Below are 21500 nucleotides of genomic sequence, written 5' to 3'. Positions count from 1 at the left end.
ACCGAACGCATATTTTATTTGGGCAAATGTGAAAGGGACTACAGCATGGCATATGAGTACAAACTGATATACTCTCGTAAGCGCAATACATAATGTTATCTTCACACAGATACAGGAAAGCATCACCAAGGTGTGATAAAGGTATGTTAACCATGGTAGACTAAAACTAACTCAAGCTACCGGAAATAAACTCAGAGCGTACGAGCCATAGACATTCTTAAGTTTTCTCTCCTCGTGGTTATTTTTCTAAGCTTGTATTCTGAGAGTATTAAATACAGAAAAGGGTTGACTTAGATTTATTTTTATTCCACGATTATTTCTGCTAAAGTGAATCTACTGTAAGAAGCATAACATTTAACTAATGAACTACAGTACAGTCAACAAAAGTTGGTAATTTCTGTGATGACATGAAATGTTTGTGTCTAAGTGGTAAAAGGAGGGCAGAAGTTGCATTCACAGTATAATCACAAATATACATGAAATACTTGTATGAACTGAGATACTCATATAACATTAATACATAAATAACTTTATCTGGAAAACTAATTTAGGACCAAAAGACAGTACATAAAGGAAAATTCACAAGGGGACTGGAAAGAAACCAAAAAGTAGGTAGGTTATCAAAGTGTTGGTGTCATAAGGTATTTTTCTTAAAACATTTTAAAACTGTAAGTTTATAATGCTTATAATAAAAAAAAAATCAATCTTCCCATGGGTCCCTGTTGGAAGTCATATGGAGCTAGGGCATAGACTACCCCCACAACCCTCAAAAATATTCTAGTTCATGATACAATGTTGCTATAAAGCTGTGACTTAAGCCATAGAGCTTAAATGTCTTAAGCAGAGAAGGTGGGATGGCGCAGTAGTTAAAAGCACTGGCTGCTCTTAGAAAAGACCCAGGCTCAATTCCTAGTAGCACCCCCCACCCCCGCAGCTCACAACTGTAACTCAGTTCCATGTGCTACACATGTAAAACACCAGGAGGTTCAACTCTCATTGAACCAATTTAAATAGCCATTTTTAAAACAACGTGTTTAGGTGTTGGAGAGCTGGCAACCATTAAGGCCAGGGTTTGACTCCCAGCATAGTGTGTGTAACTCCAGTTCCTGGGATCCACACATCCAGTACCCTCTTCAGGCTTTACCAGTGCCAGACATACACATGGCACACAGGTCAAATATCCAGACATAGAAAAAATATATATAATGAAAATTAAAAATAATTTTAAAAGGATAATTATTTAAAAGGTACAAAACACGCCTGTAATCCCAGCACTCTGGGAGGCAGAGGCAGGAGGATTTCTGAGTTCGAGGCCACCCTGGTCTACAGAGTGAGTTCCAGGACAGCCAGTGCTATACAGAGAAACCCTGTGTCGAAAAAAAACCAAATCAAAAAAAGGTACAAAAGCATGAAATACAGACTAAATAAAGAAAAAAAAATCGAAGGTTATCACATTTGACAAGACAAGTCTTTGCGGTTAGTGAGATAGCTCAGCTGTTAAGAGCATTGTTTTTCTTGCAGAGGACCCCGTTTTGATTCCTAGCACCCACATGGTGGCGTATAACCATCCCAAATGCAGTTCTAGGGGATATGATGCCTCATCTAACCTATACAGGCACTAGTCACATGCATGCAAAACACTCATACGCATAAAGAAAATAATAAAATATCTTTTAAAAAAAGTTTAAAGAAAGCACTCAAGTCTTAGTTACCTATAAGATTCATGTACTGGGAACCACTTTTTCCCAGATTATGGCACTGAAATGAGTAAATATAATTATTTTTTAAAAAATCTTTATAGGAATGAAAAAACAAAAAGCGAACCACTGATTCCATTAGAATTATATCAGAAAAGCTGGTTTATAGTTCAAGAGGCCTGGTCTCAGAGAAGGGCTGACCTGCATATCAGAGGACAGAAATTACATTTTTCCTTAAAGAACAGAAGTAGCGCCTGGCGGTGGTGGCACACGCCTGAAATCCCAGCACTCTGGGAGGCAGAGGCAGGTGAATTTCTAAGTTCGAGGCCAGCCTGGTCTACGGAATGAGCTCCAGGACAGCCAGGGCTACACAGAGAAACCCTGTCTCCAAAAAACCAAAAACATAAAAAATTAAAAAAATTAAAAAGAAAAAAGAAAGAACAGAAGTAGCTGGAAAGTTGACTGTGATAACCATTCTAACTCTGTGTGGAGCCTATTTTAACAATGCCATCACAGAAAGAGATTACTGCTCATACTTAAGCATAAAATATCAAGTGAAGAAACAGAGAAGCGGTAATGGTGCTCAAAATCTAACATAAGAACCAACACCAAGACTTAATGACTTTCAAAAGATACAGCACTGAGCGCGCCTGTCAGCAGGTGTGTAATTGTGAAAATGCCAGGCAGGAAACCACCACCAAACAACTCCAACATGGACTGTGAGTAAGACAAATCCTCAAAACCAAAACAGACAAAAGCTAGCCAGAAGACAAAGCCTGTGATTCTACACTGGATTTTGAGACTTCTGCAATAGTAAGTGGAACAGATTTTTAAGAAATTATACCTACAATATCTAAGGGAAATGATGTAGTGATGCATTACAAGAAACTAAATGGGCTCATCTTCAAATGACAGCCTGTCAGTGGGTGCTCACCTGAAGGAGTTAATGGAGCAGCACTTGCTAAGAAAGCAGTTCATAGAACCTTGAAATCATTTCTTAAAAAAACTTCAGAAAACAGCAAATGAAAGTGCTAACAATTTGCAAAGTGCTGGGGCAGGCCCAGAGAAGCTAGTCTGGTAAGAAGGGCTAAGTAGGGGAGCTGAGGCTTGGCCTGCTTTAGAGCTCAGGCTGAGTTGTGGTGTCTGTATCCCCCCTGAGTGGATGGATAGCCACTGGAGACTACAGACACTTACAGCCCACAATTTTATTGACTTTCAAAACAAATAGCACTGTAAGCACCTTGCAGCAATTCCCCAAGTCTTCAAGACACTGATGTATACTAGTAAAATTGCCACCCAGAAACCCACCAACAAAGACATGTGAAGTGTGAGGCAATGCCTCAAAGGACTCTCCGTTCCTATCACAGCAAGAACTGCACTTCTTATAAAACAAACTCTTAAACCTTTCCCTAGAGAAGGGTAGGGCATGAACAAGGAATCTGCAGAAGTCATTGTGAAGTGATCCTTCAGTTAAAAACAACTGCAGGCAGCAACCATCTCTAGCATGTAGAGTCAACAAAATGCATATATCTTTTTAACTACGGGTATGTGTATGTATGTATGCATGTATGTATGTATGTATGTATGTTTATTTAGACGAGGTCTTGCTATCTCACCACGTTGCCTAGACTGTTCTCGAACTCAAAGGCTCTGCAGGCACTAGTAACACACTGCTGGCCTTGGATCACAAACGTTCCTAAGTACCCTCTGAGGCAAGTTAGAATAGTGCGCTCCTTTTGACGCCTTCTCCTTTGTTCTGCTCCTCGGTCACCTCTGTTAAACTCTGACATGGAAACACTACTTTTGATTCAGTATTATTTAGGATAAAACAAGATTCCAGAAAAATCCACTACCTTTACAGGAATTCTTCGGTTTCACATCCTTTATTTATTTGAGCAAAAGATTTGGGCCAAAGGGATGGTATTTGGAAAGGTAATCCAAACTCACAGCTAGAGCCTGTCTGGAGCTACCTACAGTGGACAGTCAGCTTTAACCCAAACTGCCTCCCTCCAAGTCCCTAAGTCTTCGGGGCAGGAGGCGGGTGGGGGGTGGTGGTCTCCAGACTCCACTCTCAAGCCTCTGTACTATTAGTAACCGCTGAGCATGCTACACTATTTAAACTCTTTTGGTTTCTTTCTTTATGTAAAAAGCAACTTTACTGAAATAGTGACATATAAATGGTTATAATACATGCACAAAAGTAGTTTCATTTCTTTAAGCTACTGCAATTTTCCAATCCCCTCCTACCTTCCAGAAACTGCTCTTCTAGTCAATCACGCAAGCCATGCTCTGGAAGATGCTACTCAGAGCTACGTGTCACTTGGTCCTACTTAAAACTGCATGGGCTCCTGTAGGAGGCACAGGGCTGCGCGTGCCTGGGCTCATTCCTTATACAGTCACAGCGAGCAGGAAGAATACTCTGCGGAGTTGGGCATGGTGGCTCATGGTTTTAATCTCAGACTCAGGAAGCGAATACAGGAGGATGTCTTTGAGTTTCAGGCCAGACTAGTCTATACAGCAAATTTGAGGCCAGCTTGGTCTACACAGTGAGTTACAGGACAGGCAGAGTTACACAGAGGGAACCTGTGTCAAAAACGAAAGAAAAAGAAAATGTGCTTTTTGAGCTGAAACCAGTTGCCACAGACTCAGTGGTTTCTGTTCATTGGTTTGGTTTTTTCTGTCTGTTCTTTTTCTGGAGACAGGTTCTCTCTTTGCCCTGGCTGGCCTGGAACACAGAGATCTGCCTGTCTCTGGCTCCTGAGAGCTGGGATTAAAGGTGTGTACTATACTACTAGGCCTGCCTCAGATCCAGCGTTTTAACTTTATCCAGACACTAACTGACCTGATTAATCTAAATATTTTATTTTATAGAAATTTCTAAACAACTAGTGTCAACAACTGAAAAGCATCCTTTGCCAGAGCCTGCCGTCTGGCCCGAGTTCCACACCCTCCCTGTCCCTGCTCTTCCTGTGCCGCTCAGCAGCATGAGCAGCACACTGTGTCCTCTGTTAAAGCTCTGTACAGGAGGGGGCTCGGACCTTAAGAATGCCTGCTGCTCTTACAAGACCCCCCCATAACTCCAGGTCTAGATCACACACCCTCTTCTGACCTCTGGCACGAGACACACATGGTGGACATATATACATGCAAGCAAAACACTCAAATACTTGTAATACATTTTAGAGAGGTTAAACATAGAATATACCACAGACCTAGAAATACTGTAAAACGTATTGTGTCATGTACACGGGAGCTCTGGCTGCATGGATGTCTATGCATGCCTGGGGTCCAGTGTCAGATATCCTGAAACTAAAGTTATATCTGCTGTGAGACCCCCATGTGCATGCTGGGAATTAAACCTGGGTCCTCTGCAATGCCAGGCTGTACTTGTAACCAGCGTGCCATCTCGCCATCTCCTGATGGAGAAACTTTTAAAGTATCACTGCCTCTGATCTAAATATTTGATTTCTTTGTCCACTCCAAATAATGAATCTCGTCTTTTTCTATGTACTGTATGAAAGGACTGTAGTATAGGACTCAGGAACACTCTGCTTAGCTCCGAATTCTGGCTCTGTCATTTATCAGTCATAGAAAAATAGTGACTGTAGAATTAAGTCTAAGAATAAGATAGCCAATAGTACCTATAGCTCATGGGTTGTTATGAGGGTAAAATGGCAAAGTTCTCGTGTTCTATTCCTCCACCCCAAGACAGGCTTTCTCTGTGTAGCCCTGGCTGTCCTAGAAGACTTGCTGTAGACCAGGCTGGCTCAGAGATCCACTTGCCTCTGCCTCTCAAATGCTGGGATTAAAAGCACCACTAACTTGTGGCTCAGAGCACTGTCTTAAAACACAAAAAGAAAAAAGACCTCTCTTTTAAAAAAGTGTTAACAACTGGATATAACACAAAGGTCTGGACTGCACCACACACTGGAATAGAAACACAACTAGTATACAGGATATTACTGAGACAACCAACTTTTCTGTGCATTTAAAATTCCCTCATAAATATCTTAAGACTACAAAAAGTCTGTTCACCTGACTCATACCCAAGTGTCTCTACCCCCCTCTAGTTGCAGAAATACTCCAAAATGCCAGTCACCCACTGTCTTGCCTCCTCTCCTGGCCTCAGCCCTAGCACAGTGCAGAACACCTCAGCTGTGGCATGGCTCCACCGCTCCCTTTATCTCCCTGTTGCTGTTAGGCTCCTGAGATGACTCACTGCCCTAAACACCTCAGGACCTCTTCTGTTCTCCATATCCATAATTTCTAAATAGTACCATGAATTCTGGACTCAAATGTGTAAGACATATTCCTGTGTCTGTGAGACAGCCATCTCATAATCAGGTAGGTGAAACAGAGAAATCTGTTTTTGTAGCTCTGATGGCTTAAAACTTGCAATCTGCCTATAAGACCTGCCATTCCAAACTAGCTCTAAAAAAGACAGTCTTGATTTCCTCCTACTTTCAGAGCCTTTTATCACTAAATGTCACTAGTTTTCACCCTGTTCAGATCAAACCATTAAAAGGCCATCCTTGATTTTCTAAAACACCCACAGTGCTGTCCAAATACACCTTCAAATGCTCTCACCAGACTGCTCAGGCCAGGCAAGTCCAGACACCATGCGTTCTAAGAACGTGACCTGCTACAATTTCCAGGCCTCCATTTTATTCCCTTACAGCTGCTTGAGATAAAGCAGCAAAGACAACCTTGTGAACCCTGTAATTAATCAGGGATGGCGCTCTCAGTCCTATGGCGGCCTCCAGGGCTGTAGTTTAACCTAGGGCTGCCCTTCTCCGCAGGCTTACGGCCTACCTAGTCTGCCAGGCATCTGTTCCTTGCTATGCTGTCTGACGTGTTTGTACTACAGGCCTCTTTAGTTTTGCAGTCTCTCTTCAAATCTCCCACTGGCTCCTCCTTCCCTTGACCAAACTTCTGACCACTCTGACATTTAGAAAGGCAATGTCCTTCTCTCCCTCTCCACCCTACTGATTTATTTCTTCTCACTGCTTCCCTTTTTAAAAAAAAGTATCTATTAAAAAAAAAAAAAAACCTCCAATAAAAATTTAATATGACTCTTTTCATTACCAGGAAAAGAAATTCAAGCTCCCTAAAACCATCTCTCACAATACCCGCTCCCTTCCCAGAAGCACTCTGGGATGTGTTTTTGTATTTTCTGTGTAAAGTTCTTTTTTGTGCATCTAAACATATAGAAACAATAAAACACTTTATTTCTGCTCTGTAACAAATCATTCAAAATGTGCCTTAGCTTCCCTAGTCATTGTTTATAGAATGAAAATATAGTTCATAGATTGAATGACCTACAGTATAGATCACTGATGAATACTTAACCTATTAGCAGTTTTAAACCAATGAAAGCCATTTACAAAGCTATTTTCCTGGGTATACACTCCAGGGTTTCTACAGCTGTATGTTTTAAAACCGGACTGAAAAGGGCTGAGCAATTGGGAAGGGCTGGGCCTAGGTAACAGAATGCTTCCCAATCCTGGGGTCACTGGGCTCACTCTCTAGCACACCAACACACACACACACACAAACAATAAAAATTAACATTACCACCAATACCAAACAAAACAAACTTTAAACTCTACAGCCACAGGTGCCTTACGTGCTCTTTGTTTTACAACCCTTTAGAAAGTAAGATCTGAACAAAGACTTAGAGGTAACTCAGTGACCACGGAGCCAAACAGGGGAAGGCTGCAGAGCCTACAGATGTGGAAACAGCATGGCGGCAGAGGGACAAAGCGTGTGTAGGAAGCGAGCCTCAGGAGAAGGAAGAGTGGGGTCAGGAAGACCAGTGCAGGGCAGAGCCAAGCTGCACTCTGAGTGCCAGTTACGAATATGTGAGTATGTACAGGCTGCTATAACAAAATTACACATTAGCTAAGTTAACACAGTAGCCGTCTCTCCCCATCTGTGGGTTGGGAAACCCATGGTTACACTACTATTGGAGTCTGGTCTGGGTCTTCTTTCTGGCTCACAGTTAACTCCTTTTGCTGTATCCTCCAAAGGACCTCTCCCTCCCTTTCCCTCTCCCTCTCTCTAAAACATATTTTATTTATTTACTCTCAAACATATTTATATATGCAATGGCGTTTTGCCAGCATATATATCTGTACCAGGGTGTCAGATATGGAACTGGAGTTACAGGTAGTTGTGAGCTGCGTGTGGGTGCTGGGAATTGAACCCAGGTCCTCTGGAAGAGCAGCTAGTGATCATAACCTCTGAGCCATCTCTCTAGCTCCACAGGACATCTTTTATGAAGAACACTACACCTATTCATGAAGACATGACTCACCTAATTTAGTCACTAAAGTCCCCATTTTCCAAATACTGTCACCATGGGAATCAGGGTCCCCACATGAGTTTTGGGAGGATGCATGTTTTCAGACCACAGCAGAAGCTACTGTGCATGGAATGGAAAAACAGCAAGGGTTGTACTTGTAGCCGCCTTGCTTTGGCTAATGAACTGGAAAAAAAACAAAAAACAAACAAACAAACAAACAAACAAACAACACCGATTGGAGAAGCCAGGTAGTAGAATGGGCAGACCACATAAAACACACTGCTGTCAATGAGCAGGCTGCAAGGGCAGAGGCTGAGACCAGGGGATGGGAGGCACGTAGCTAGTTCTTCAATGTATTGAAGATGCGGAAAGCAGGCTGACCTAAGTCCAGAAAAAGACCACAGTTTCAGAAGATGCTGTTCCCAGTGGTAAAAAGGCAGGCTGTGGAGAGCAGCTAGGCACACAGTTTAGGACTAAGCTTAAACCTTTGAGTTTAACAGCTACCATTAAAGACCAAGGTAGAGATAATGAACAGGCAGTTACATAAATACAACTGGGTTAGAGAGGCTAAAGATACATAAAGATACATATGCATTGTCGACATTTAGAAGCCATTTCAAACCTTAGATTAGAAAGAGGAAATGTGGATGGAGAAGTGTGGCCTGCAGGACAGAGGCCAAGAGCTTTGCAGCATTAAGACGTCAGTGAAAAGAAAGGACAGCCGGCAGCCAGGAGCCCACACCCCACATGGGTGTGAGTAATGACTGTGGTAACCTGGAAAGCAAAGAGGCAAGCTTGTCAAGATGACGGGGAGGAAACAGTCGGGACGGATGCTGCCAGGCGTGAACAGGCTAAACTGGTGGCCGCAAAGCCCATGTTGCAAAAAGAGCAGGAGAATCCTGGAGGAGCAGAGTTGGTCATAGCAAGTGTTGACAATCCGCTAGGAGAAGCCAGCGCTGAAGGGGGGCAATTCTGACTGTCAGAGAAGACAGTCGCCCCTCTGAACTATAACAGTTAGTTCTCCAGGGCGACTGGACTGACTGAGGGCGGACTGAAGACGAGGGCAAAGAAACCCTGTGTCTATAAACGGGATTCAGACTTTATTTCCTAAGCAGTACAGATAACAGCCATTAACATGGAATTTACATTCAGTATTATAAATCATCTAAAAATAATTAGGAGATATGAGAGTGCATGTAGGTTCTAAAACAAATACTTTGCCACATTATAAAAGGGATTTGTCTATCAGTAAATGTTGGTATCCTGGTGAGGGAGGAGGGTATCCTAGAAACAATGCTTCACCAACACTGAGAGGACTATAATAACATGTCTGTCTGCTCAGAGAAATGACTTCATAATGAAAAATAAGCCAGACATATAGTGGTACACACTTTTAATCCCTGTACTTGGGAGGCAGAGGCAGGCAGATCTCTGTGAGTTCAGGATCAGCCTGGTCTACAGTGAGTTCCAGGCTAGCCAGGGGACTACACAGTGAAACTGTGCCTCCAAAACAAACCAATCAACAAACAAACAAACAAAAAAAGAGCAAATGTGTAATTCTTATTCATAAGATGAGTGAAAAAAATCCCAAGGAGAGGCCAGGACTGCACATGGGTATGGTGGAGGCCAGGACTGCGCGTGGGCATGGTGGAGGCCAAAGTCTGTTGTAGATAGAGAGGAGAGCATACACCAGGAGCCCAGAAAAGCCATAACCTCCAGTCACTGGAGGACAACAGGTGCAGCAGCCACGAGGACAAAGGGCAGGTAGGCAAAATGTCTGCCCAGGTAGGGAGGGACTGAGGGCTGCTGGAGAGCCGGCAGCCACTGCACCGTCCTGGCCTTAAGCAGATGAGAAAAGATGCAGCTAGCACAAAAGCAGACAACAGGACTCTAAGGTCACAGGCCGGACAGCACACTAACACAGATGCTTGTACGTTCCTGGGGATGGCAGAGTGTGGATACTGTCTTCACATAACTTCAGTTTTCTTAGGCAAGTAGAAAGCTAGGTCATGGGCTTGAAGTGAGGACGGGAGAAGAGGCATGAATTTGTAAAAAGAGAGCCATGACATCATCACTTAGTAGTAGGCAACAAATACAGGAACCCCAGGCAGCACGCAGGCCGTGAGACTTCCAGCCAAGTGAGGTTGTACAGTTGTACAGTCTGTCCACACACAGGCTACTGGCTCACAGAAGCAAGTGCAAAACAAAGCAGAGAACTGGTTTTAACTGGGCCCTGGTTCTTTCAACAAGCAAAGAACAAGGAAGGAGATCCAAAATTCCATGGCTAGCCGTGGAGTTTAAGCTGAGTGAATGCCTGTAAAATAGTGCAAACAAGTGGCCAGGAGATAGCGAAGGGCTGGGGATGCCCCACCAGCCAGACGCCGGGAGGGAAGGGCCTGGGCGTAAACTCCACAGCAGGAGGAAGGGTCCCAGGGTGAACAGCACGCAACAGCAACTACAGTGTAAATCACTGGCTGACCTTACTAGGTATTAAGTATGCTAGGGAGAAAACAACCCAGTACACTCCTGTTGACTTCAATACACAAACAACAAACAGGTATGCAGGCCTTTATGATATAACCTAAGGCTGAGGATCTGGGGAGAGGATAGTCTAAAAGCAGGAAAGAAACTTTTTTGTTTTTATATGTGAATGTTGTGCTTACATGTATGTATATGCATTGTACATATTTGGTTCCTGAGGAAGTCAGAAGGCATTCAGTCCGCTGGATCTAGAGTTAGGGATTGTTGTGAGTGACCCTGTGGGTGCTGAAAGAAAGTTGTTCCCACTTGTAGGAAATATGAAAAAGTATGCAAAATCAACCAACTAACTCAGGCACAACTGTGCCAGGTTGCCAGCAAGACATGCAAGGAGGCCCGGGCACAGTGGTAGCAGAAGCAGGACTGTGAGTTTGAGACCAGCTTGAGATGCACAGGGAATGAGTAAACAATCAGGAGAAAGTAGATGGGCAGAAGATGTCGATGGGGAGAGGAGGGAATGTTTAGCAACGTGTTGAGAACTGCCATTGCATTTAAGAGCACTTGTTCTTGCTGAAGACCCAGGTTCGATTCCCAGCACGCACATGGCACCTCATAATCTTCTGTTACTCTAGTCCCAGGGGATCCGAAGCCCTTTCTGCCTTCCCTGGCACCAGGCTTGTGCATGGTGAACATACCCACTACAGGCCAAACACTCATACACATAAAATAAATTAAGAAATATTTTTAAAAGAAAAAAGACTATGCTGCAAGGGGGCTGGGAAGATGGCCCAGTGGTCAGGAGCACTCGCTGGTCTTGCTGAGGACTGAGGCTCAGCACCCACTCGGAGTCTATCTGGCTAACTAGCCTGCAAGCTTCTGGGAGTCTCTGGTCTCTCCTCACATCTCTGCAGAAGCTGATCACAGGGCTTTACATGCGTTCTCGGATCTAAGCTAGCTCAGTTTCACAGCAAGCACCTGACTCATGGAACCAGCTCCTTAGCTCAGATAGTTTTCAGAAATGTTAATTCCTAACAGAAACAAATGAAAAGTGACTATACTGTGTTCATTTTTTAATGATGTGATTGTAGCCACCTATTGTTAAGCATTTGCTTGAAGAAATAAACAGTTTGGATCATTCAATTATTTTTCTCCTATAATTTCTTTTGTTAGTAAAGACAAAAGTGATAAGAAGGACCTGTGTCCTTTCTGGGATAAGCACTTCCGGTGGGTGTGAATAGGGGTGCAATGTCACTATATGACCGGTGAATGTTTCCGTCAGCTGTAAAATGCAACCCAAGTGCATGCACATGGAGTTGCTTTCCTTCGGTTTTCAGCATGAAATCTGCTATTCTTTTTGTTAAACAGCTCTAGTCTTCTTGGCTTATTTTTCCATTAAGACTTTCATTTATTTCACCAGTAATGGGCTTCATCAAGTGTATTTTTCAATTCAATTACTTAATGGGTCTTTAAACTTCTCTTAGTCACTAAATTTAATCAAATTTGTGATTTGTTTGGTTTTCCCTTTCCCATTTGTTGGAGAGCATTACTAAGAATGCTGAGCCCACATATTCTTGCTGCTTCCATTTTAGAATCCAGATGTCTCTCTATATATATTATATATCTCTATGTATAGAATTAAATTTCCTCCAGGTAAAGATTTTTTTTTTTCATTTTCTAAAATGTGGAAAGTTAAGGTCTGTCTGGTTTAATTTTTTAACTTAACCATTCATTACCTTCAACTCAACTGACTATTTTAACAGTGTGGCCTAACAGTGCGGTGGTAGCAAGGCCTTTAATCCCAGCACTTGGGAGGCAGAGACAGGCGAATTTCTGAGTTCGAGGCCAACCTGGTCTACAGAGTGAATACCAGGACAGCCAAGGTTATACAGAGAAACCCTGTCTCAAAAAACCAAAAACAACAACAACAACAACAACAACAACAACAAAAAAAAAAAAAAAAAAAAAAAACAGTGTGGCCTATAGTCTACAGGTAGTTATGAACAGAACATTTTGGGAATATGTATTACATAGAAACGGACAAACAGACCTAGATTCAGAGTCAGGCTTACACACCTAGCCCTTGTGCAAAATTCATCTCCACCTTTTCCCATCAATTAAAAGAAAATAATTTCCATGTATAACACAGACTATGATGATGAAAATTATGTATTATGAAATGATATATACCAGATAGTACACACTACAAAGGAAAGAAAGGAGTACTAATTCAGTCCTTCTGTCCCTTTGTCTCCCCCATCGTCTCCCCCATCACCATGCGTTAATATTATGTTGCTTCTATTTATTCACAAACATTACCAAATTCCCTCAAGCAAGCCTAGCACAGTAGTGAACATCTATGTTCTGAGCACGGGCAGGATGGTGGCAGAAGGATGGAATCTGAGAAACACAGAGGCTGTCTTAAAACAAACCAGCAGCCCTAATGGTAGAGGCTTGTAAGCATATGCTAAAGAGAATAAGAGTTTAAGGATTGCCTGGACTAGAATGAGTTCAAGGCCAGCATGCATAACTTAGTCAATCCTCAACATGTAACCTGCATGGTCATGAGTTCAATCTCTAGCACTACTCAGACAGTTATAGCAATGAAAACCAAACCATCACCAAGCATAGGGTCCACACCATTAATCCCAGCACTCAGAAGGCAGAGGCAGACAGACCTCTGAGAGACTGAAGCCACCCTGGTCTACTTAGAGTGTTCCTGTATAGCCAGGGCTACAGAGAGGGACCCGGACTCAAAACACCACCAAGAAAAATAAACTTGCTGTCTCAGTTAGGGTTTTACTGCTGTAAACAGGCACCTTGCCCAAGGCAAGGCAAATCTTATAAGGATAACATTTACTTGGGGCTGGCTTACAGGTTCAGAGGTTCAGTTCAGTACCATCAAGGCAGGAACATGGCAGCATCCAGGCGGACATGACAGTTGGATGTGCTGAGGGTTCTACATCTTCATCTGAAGGCTGCTAACAAAATACAGACTTCCAGGCAGCTAGGATGAGGGTCTTAAGCCCATGCCCACAGTGACACACCTACTCCAACAGGGACACAGCTCCCAACAGTGCCTGCCACTCCCTGAGTCAAGCATATACAAATCACCACATTCCACCCCCTGGAGTCTATGGAGGCCATACCTAAGCATAGCATAGTAAAAAAGTACATTCAGTACAACTTCAAAAGTCCTCATAGTCTACAGTGTCTTAACAATGTTAAAAGTCCAAAGTTCAAAAGCTCATCTGAGATTCATCCAATAACTTAACTGTAATCTCCAAAGCAAGACAGAAAACCAGCTGGGCAAACTCCATACTCTAACTGCATGGCTGATGTCAAAGCCAAAGGAGTCTCCAACTCCTTTTTCCTCAGTGTTGACTGCAACAAACTGCTTTTTCCCGGGCTGGCTCCACTCCCTGTTAGCAGCTTTCCTCAACACGCATCCCATGGCTCTGGCATCTTTAATATCTTAGGGTCTCAAAGTCAACTTCAATTTCACAGCTTCTTGTTTCAATGTCTGAGATCCACATGTGATCTTCTGGGCTCCTCCAAAGGGCTGGCGTTAGTTACTTCTTCAGTTCTGCCTTCTGTAGCAGTCTAAGCTCAGGTTGATCCACTCCACTGCCGCTGCTATTCTTGGTGATCAACCCATGGTACTGGCATCTCCAATAAGCTGAGGTCTTCCGATGCAACTGGGCTTCACCAATAGTGTCTCATAGGCTCTCTTCATGGTGTCAAGCCTCAAATCCTTTGCATGACCCCTTCAGTCCTATGCCATTAACTGTAACTGAGGCTGCACTTTCACCAATGGCCTTCCATGGCCTCTCACAGTGCCAAGCCTCAGCTGCTCTTCATGACCCCTTCATGCCTTCAAAACCCAAGTACAGTTGTAGTGTGAGGTACAACCTTGGCTATCTCTGGAACACAGGTTCTTTGTGCTCTCAGAAAACCCTTCCCAGAATATTTCACCTCAGGGATGTTGGTCTCTTCCTAATCACTGCTAATTTCTTTCTAGCCAGCATCAATTGTCCCAGTAGTCCCTTTTATTCTGGACTCTAAAGCCAGAGCCACATGGACAAAGCTGAGGAGTCCTGCTGCTTGCTGGGGCTGGCACATGGCCCCCTTGTTCTATTACATTATCACCAGCTTTCTCTTTTCCAACTCTTTCACTGCCTAAAATTTGGTGAACAGACACCATGGCCAAGGCAAGTCTTGTAAGGATAACATTTAACTGGGGCTGGCTTACAGGTTTAGTCCATTATCATCAAGGCAGGAATATGGCAGCATCCAGGTAGACATGGTACAGGAGGAACTGAGAGTTCTACATCTTCATCTGAAGGCTGCTAACAGAATACTGACTTCCAGGAAGCTAGGACAAAGCCCACACCCACAGTGACACACCTACTCCAATAGGCCACACCTACTCCAACAGGAACACACCCTCTTATAATAGTAGCACTCCCTGGGTCCAGAATATACAAACCATCACACTTGCCTTAAGCAAAAGCAGCCTGACAATATGAATTCAGCAATTTGAATGATACCTAGCATTATAACGAAACATCTAAAATGCAGTTAATTAATTGTCTTATATACAAAGATGTTGGGGGTAATGCTTCTTATGTAACTACAAAATCAATGAAAAACTCTTTAATTATGAGAAATTCACACACATTACATATTCATGAAAACAAACAACATCACTAGATAGCTTAAGAAAGTGCTTATAGCCTATCTTTTTAAAAAAAGCAGGAAATCACTTATGCAATAAAGTCTCAACTGTGTAAATATACACATTTATAGGAAATACACCAAAGGGCTTATAGAAATTACTGTACCATCTTGAAGCTGGCAATTTTAAATTTCTCATAGTTTTAAACTAACAATGAAAATGAAATGCAGAGAGCCTTAGTGATCTGTGGAACAGTCACTCCATGTGGGCTGGTTCTGAGATCTTACCATGTGAACTCGCTTAGTTCTCAGTGTACAATCAATCAAAACAATGTAACTTGCTTCACACTGACAATCACAAAGGGCCTGGCCTAGACTGCCCGTCCATACACAGGACAACTCTACCTAGTCTCATAACCTAAGCCATTAGAAGGACACCTATGATTCAAATTCTTCACACCAAGAGCCACCAATCTCCTTTTGGTACCCAGTTCCAATAGTTCCACTATCACTGACTGCCTTAGAAATAAGATGGGGCCACCTTTCTTGTATGGATTTTATCTCAGAAAAATCTGAAAGCAGACACATGTATTGTGCTTTTAATCCCAGCACTGGGGGTGGGGAGGTGGGAGCAGTGGTTCTTCATGGGTTTGAGTCCAGCCTGGTCCACAAAGCGAGTTCCAGACCAACCAACACCCTTGTCTCTAAATAAATAAATAAATAAATAAATAAAAATTTTAAAGACAAATCTCCATCCTCGTTTCTTGTTTTAATAGTTCGCTTGAACATGAAGATGCTTGAAAGCTAAGATTCTTATCACACCAACCACAGTACTTCTAAGAACAATACCTAGGACAGATGCATCAGCGTCAGAACCGTTCAAATGCTTTGAGAACCTCCCTTCACTACACTCTACCTGCCTAACCACGGTCCACCCACTCAGCGACCTCCATCCCGACAGTGAACTCACTCCTCTAGCCTGCCAGAGCCTTACTAACACTAGCCAAGCAGGACCTCATCTTGTGAGAAATTTCATCCCAACCAGTCCTTTTTGAAGGGGCACTATCCTCCAGGATTTTGAAAACATTACCAGTTGCACTCTACTACGGCTCAATCTTTGCAGGTAAGCATTTGGGGGAAGAATCCGGGAAGTGGGAAGAGGGCCAAATCTTTGGCATTGTATACCACATTCTTTTCTTTCTTTCCTGTTTTGTTTTTGGAGATAGGGTTTCTCTGTGTAGCCCTGGTTGTCCTGGAACTCAGAGATCTGCCTGCCTCTGCCTCCCCAGGGCTAAGATAGGGCTAAGATTTTATCTGGCAAAGAAAGGCAGTCTCCACAGCTGTCACCTTCCTCTCTTCCGTTTGTATTGGCTAAATTTACTTCATGTGTAACTTGATTCGGCTTCCTTAGACCCTGATTTCTTTTCCTAAAAAAAAAAAATGCTTGCCAATATGGCTAACAAACACAAGAAATTCCTCTAAATATAGCATGTTCACGTTTCAACACAATTTGTTCAGTTTTCAAGAAAACTGAATGCACATAATCACTTTAACATACATAAAAAAATAGTAGTGAAAACAATGACTATAACAAATATTGATACTGGAAATAGTCACAGCTAGGATAATATATTTTTAGACAAATTTCTATTCTGTTCCTATTATATAATGGCAAAAAGACTTTTAGGAATGGAGGGAGAAATACAAAAATATTTACTACAAGCCTTTCAGTGGGAGGAATTCAGTAATTCCTGGCCAAGGCAGGATGGAAAAGCACAAGGCCAATGGAAGGCTGAGGCCCTCTGGAGAAAGGGAAGACGAACACCAGGGCAATAGGCAGACACTGACTCAAGTAAAAGCTGTATTGCCAAACCACTATTCACCCACACATTGCAAGTGTCAAGGATTTTAAAAGAAATCTGCCACCTCTAAACTAGTAGTTTTCCTTTGCAGTTGCAAATTTCCACACAGAACAGCCATTCTCTAGAACAACCGGGACGCTGGGTTGTGGGGCAGTAAAAAGCATTACTTCTTCCCCAACACAAACTGTCCACTACTTTCTGCATAAAGTACACTTTCTCACCACACTTAAGTGAAAGTTTTGATAGGGAGACTCAAAACCCAGCAGGTATTTTGGTATTCTAAAGATGAACACATCTGAGCGTGCACACTGCAGACCGATAGCTCAGTTCCAAATACTGATTTCACCGAATATTTTGCATTTAAGAAGCGTCTTCTCTTTACGGGGAAAAGCACTGCTTACATACTCATGGAAGCCATCACTGTTTTAGAGCAGGACACACTAAGCTGCTTACTACAATCTCCCCATTTAGCGAATAGCCTCCAACTTCGTTTCTACAGTTACAGCAGCTGATTTGCGACTGGCACAACAAAGTGAAACTGTAAACAATCCCTGCAAACCCCACGTGATTAAAAAAAACACACACACACACACTAAACACCGCGAGATCGTGTCTAAGAGGAAGAAAGCCTTTCTAAAACCAGTTTGATTGTGGTGGCGGGTCTGTTCCTCCGCAGCCGTTCCCCGTGGCGTGGGCGGACAGAGGCAGACGTGCAAAACCCACAAACCTAAGCAAAACCCGTAGTTCCAAACATTAAAATTATATTTACAGGTCGCGAGGCCAGCGGGCCCTCAGGGGAGACGGATCAGCTGGCTACAGAAACCAGGGTGTGCGAGGCTCCGGGACAAAGACCGGCGACCTCGGGCCCTCGCACCGTGCGGCCTGACAAGCACGGCAGCGGCTCGCCCCGCCAGCCTCCCGCCAGCCCCAGGACCGACCTCCCGCCCCCGGGGCCCCGCCGGCCCCGTCCGGGTCCCGCAGGGCGCCCGGGACCGCAGCTGTTGGGCTTAGAACCACGCCGTCGCCGGCGGGCTCCAAACGGCCAGGCCGGCTCCAGGAGGGCGGACAGCGGAGCGCGGTGCCCTCGGCACGGAGGCCGGTCGGAGCTCGCTGGGCCGCTTCCGCCCCTCCGCCCGAGCCACGCACCCTCACGCCAACCTACCCGGTCCCACACCATCCCAGAGGCCTCCGGCGCTCGGGCCTTTCTGCCGAAGCGGCGCTGCCTCCCGTCCGGGGCCTGAAATGGCTGCGGAACAAAGAGAATCCGGGCTCGGGCGAGCGCCGGTCCGATTGGCCGGGGGGCGGAGCCCGGCGCGGGAATCTTCGGCGGCGGTCGCCTTGGCAACGGCAACGGGGCTGGGAAAACCGCGGCCTGCAGGCCTGCGTCGGGCGGCGCGCAGCGACAGATTCCCCAGGCCGGGTCCCGGGGGTCGAGGCCTCGCTCGACCCTGCGCCTGCCTCACACCTTCTCGCGCCCGCCGCGGCCCCCACCACCCAGCCTGGGGCTCAGTCGCGGCCTCGGAGGCCCGGCCCGTGAGTGTGAACGCCCAGATGCAGGGCCCTTCCGGCAGGTGACGTGCCCGGAGTGCACTCGTGTTCCCCCCACCCCCGGGGACCGCCGAGCCCCGAGCCTTGCGACACCCGACAGGCTGATCATCCTACAGTCGAACTGTTAGAGCTTCCCAGGCACACGGGGAAGCCGGCTTGCTAACACGCGGGCTTCTGAAATGTGATATAGCACGAAACTACCGTATAAACCAAATGAAATGATTTAGAAAATTAGTTTTACTTCTCTAGAGTGTTTCTAATATCGAGCTTGGAAATAATAAGCTCCTCTGTCCTTATACAGCCACCGTGAGAGAAGTACTGTAATTTCAAGCTGAAAATGTTTTAAAATGGGAGAGGTGGGCACTTTTAAAGCCAGCTGAATGATAGTAATGAATGAATAGAGGTGAACTGTTCTTCCCTAGCGCATTATTTTTACACAAATTGACCACCATATGAGTATTTTAAATGTGCATAGGAAGGTGGTCCTTATTTCCAAAAGGGTGAGTGGTCAGTGAGAATCATCTTCATATCAGTAATTTCAATTGCCTTAGTTTAGGCAGTAGCTGTTGGTGTGTGTGTGTGTGGTCCCTCACGGGGAAGGGACCCCCACACCGCCGTGCCACACTCCCTTAACCCCCAATCCTCTCTTTTTAAGCCCCTTCAGTAGCTGCTCTCCATCACTTTATAGGTAAAATTATAGTATTTAATTCTCAAAAATGATAAATATTTACAGCTTATTAAACAGCTTAAAAACCTCCACTTGTAATACTTTTTAGTGTTACAATTAGTTTAACTCAAAGTTTGAGACTAAACGATGTTTTTATCATCAGAAAGTTGAACATTAAAAGGGAAAATATTTAAAATAATTAAATTACGGCCGGGTATGGTGGCCCGCACTTTTAGTCCCATCACTCCAGAGGCAGAGGCAAGCAGATTGCCGAGTTCCAGGCCAGCCTGGCCTACAGGAGTTTCAGGACAGCCAGGACTACACAAAGAAACTTTGTCTCTATAAAATAAAACAAACATTTTAAAACGTTGATTTAATAGAAGTTGGATAGTGTTCTTGGAAAGGAATTTTCTAAGAAGGAATATGTTTCTAAGAAAAACGATTTAATGTAAACCTTCCTTCAGAACAGTTTGGTGTGTCTGCAAGAAAATTTACTGCAAGGAAAATGTAAACAGGTCTTATTTTTATACTTAAAAGGCCTCATTGTGGAGCACGGGCTTGTATAAATCAGAGGATTGTGGCAGCTGAATTTTACATTGCTGGTGATTTAAAAATTAAAATAGCATTAAATTCTATAAGATTAGGGGCTAGGGAAATGGTTCTGAGGGCAGCAGAGCTTGTTTTTGCAGAGGACCTGGGTTTTATTCTCAAAACCACAAGGTAGATCATAACTTCATAACTCCAGTTCCAGGGGTCCAGTCTGACCTCCTCAGACAACAGCCATACCCATGCTGTACATGTCAGCAAAGGACTCATACACAGAAAATAAATAAACCTGTCTCAAAGATTAGCAATTAATGATAGTTATAGGACCTACCTAGCAATGAATATGAACTCACCTAAATAATACTTTGGGAATAAACGAAGTTAATTGGAAAGAGGAAGGATTGAATATTAATTAGTATATGTAAAAGGACTTATTCACTGGAATTCTTTTCTTTTTTTTTTTTTATTCTTGGTTATCAGAGGTTATAAAGTTGAGATGGGGCTGGAGAGATGACTCAGTGGTTATAGAGCACTGGCTGCTCTTCCAGAGGTCCTGAATTCAATTCCCAGCATCCATATGGTGGCTCACAACCATTTGTAGTGGGATCTGATGCCCTCTTCTAATATGTCTGAAGACAGTGACAGTGTACTAATAGAAACTCTGTCTTGAAAAAAATTTTAAAAAAATAAATCAATTGATAAATAAGTCATTTTTAACAAGTCTAACAAGTCGGGCTGAGGTAATCCAAGAATCCATTCTTTCATAACACTGAAATGAGAATGTTACTATACACTGATTCTAGGTAGAGATGCGTAAATAATCGGTCTTTGCCTCTGTGTTACCTTAAACTAAAATGAGTTTTAAATAGTAACTCTTATTCATCTTAAGGCTTATCAACATAGCATATTTAGTTTTTTTCGGTTATTTTTCCTTAGTGCATATGATACCGGTTACCCAGTGATGTTTTCTCTTTACATTTCATGTGGTGAAACTCTGCAGAAATGTTGGCATTTTTCAGTGGCATATTTTAGCCGGGCGTGGTGGCGCACGCCTGTAATCCCAGCACTTGGGAGGCAGAGGCAGGCGGATTTCTGAGTTCGAGGCCAGCCTGGTCTACAGAGTGAACTCCAGGACAGCCAGGACTACACAGAGAAACCCTGTCTCGAAAAACAAAAACAAAACAAAACAAAAAAAAATCAGTGACATATTTTGAAATTTAAGATGGTAAATAAAGTTTGCTTTTAACCTTAAAACCTTTCTATTCTTTAGTTCCTCTAGTATGTCTTTCCTTAAGTAACAAAGTTGACAAAAATAAGAACATGAAGGTTACAAAATGGCACCACAGTGAGAGAGCAGACACTGGGAAGGGGAAGTTGCTTTACCCAGACAGATGCGATGGGCATCACCAAACAAGCTCTGGCTCCCTGGACCCGCATCCAGAAGCCGGCTTCACCCTCCTGCGAGTTTTCAGTTCTGTCTGTCTGAGCTTCCCTTTCTCCGTGTTAGAAAGGACAAAGATAGAAGGAGTTCCATAGCAGAAGCTAGGCGTGACAGTGCAATAGATAAAAGTATTGTTAGACATTAATAAATGTAAACGAACATGTTTGTCCGCGAGGGAAACGTGTTGCGGATGAGCCTGGTGCTTGTTCTGGTGAACCAATCCCCTAATGAATAAAGCAGCCAATCATTGGGCGAGGAGGCGGGACTTCCAGGTTGGCCCCGG

The 21500-nt window shown here is 43.7% G+C and overlaps 1 protein-coding gene across 1 annotated transcript in view; it reads right to left on the bottom strand.

Moving 5' to 3' along the window:
• Tnpo1 (transportin 1) overlaps nucleotides 1-18289 on the bottom strand; it is an 85051-nt gene extending 66762 nt beyond the window's left edge. The window contains exon 1 of the mRNA XM_052160073.1: nucleotides 18178-18289. Coding sequence (XP_052016033.1) covers nucleotides 18178-18192 — 15 coding nt within the window. The 5' untranslated portion in view covers nucleotides 18193-18289. The remainder of the gene's footprint in view (nucleotides 1-18177) is intronic.
• Between the last annotated feature and the right edge of the window lie 3211 nt (nucleotides 18290-21500).

The sequence above is a fragment of the Apodemus sylvaticus genome, chromosome 16 (genome assembly GCF_947179515.1).
Source record: "Apodemus sylvaticus chromosome 16, mApoSyl1.1, whole genome shotgun sequence".
Lineage (NCBI taxonomy): Eukaryota > Metazoa > Chordata > Mammalia > Rodentia > Muridae > Apodemus > Apodemus sylvaticus.
The sequence above is the reverse complement of the archived record's forward strand: the minus strand, read 5'-3'. Positions and strand labels throughout refer to the sequence as shown.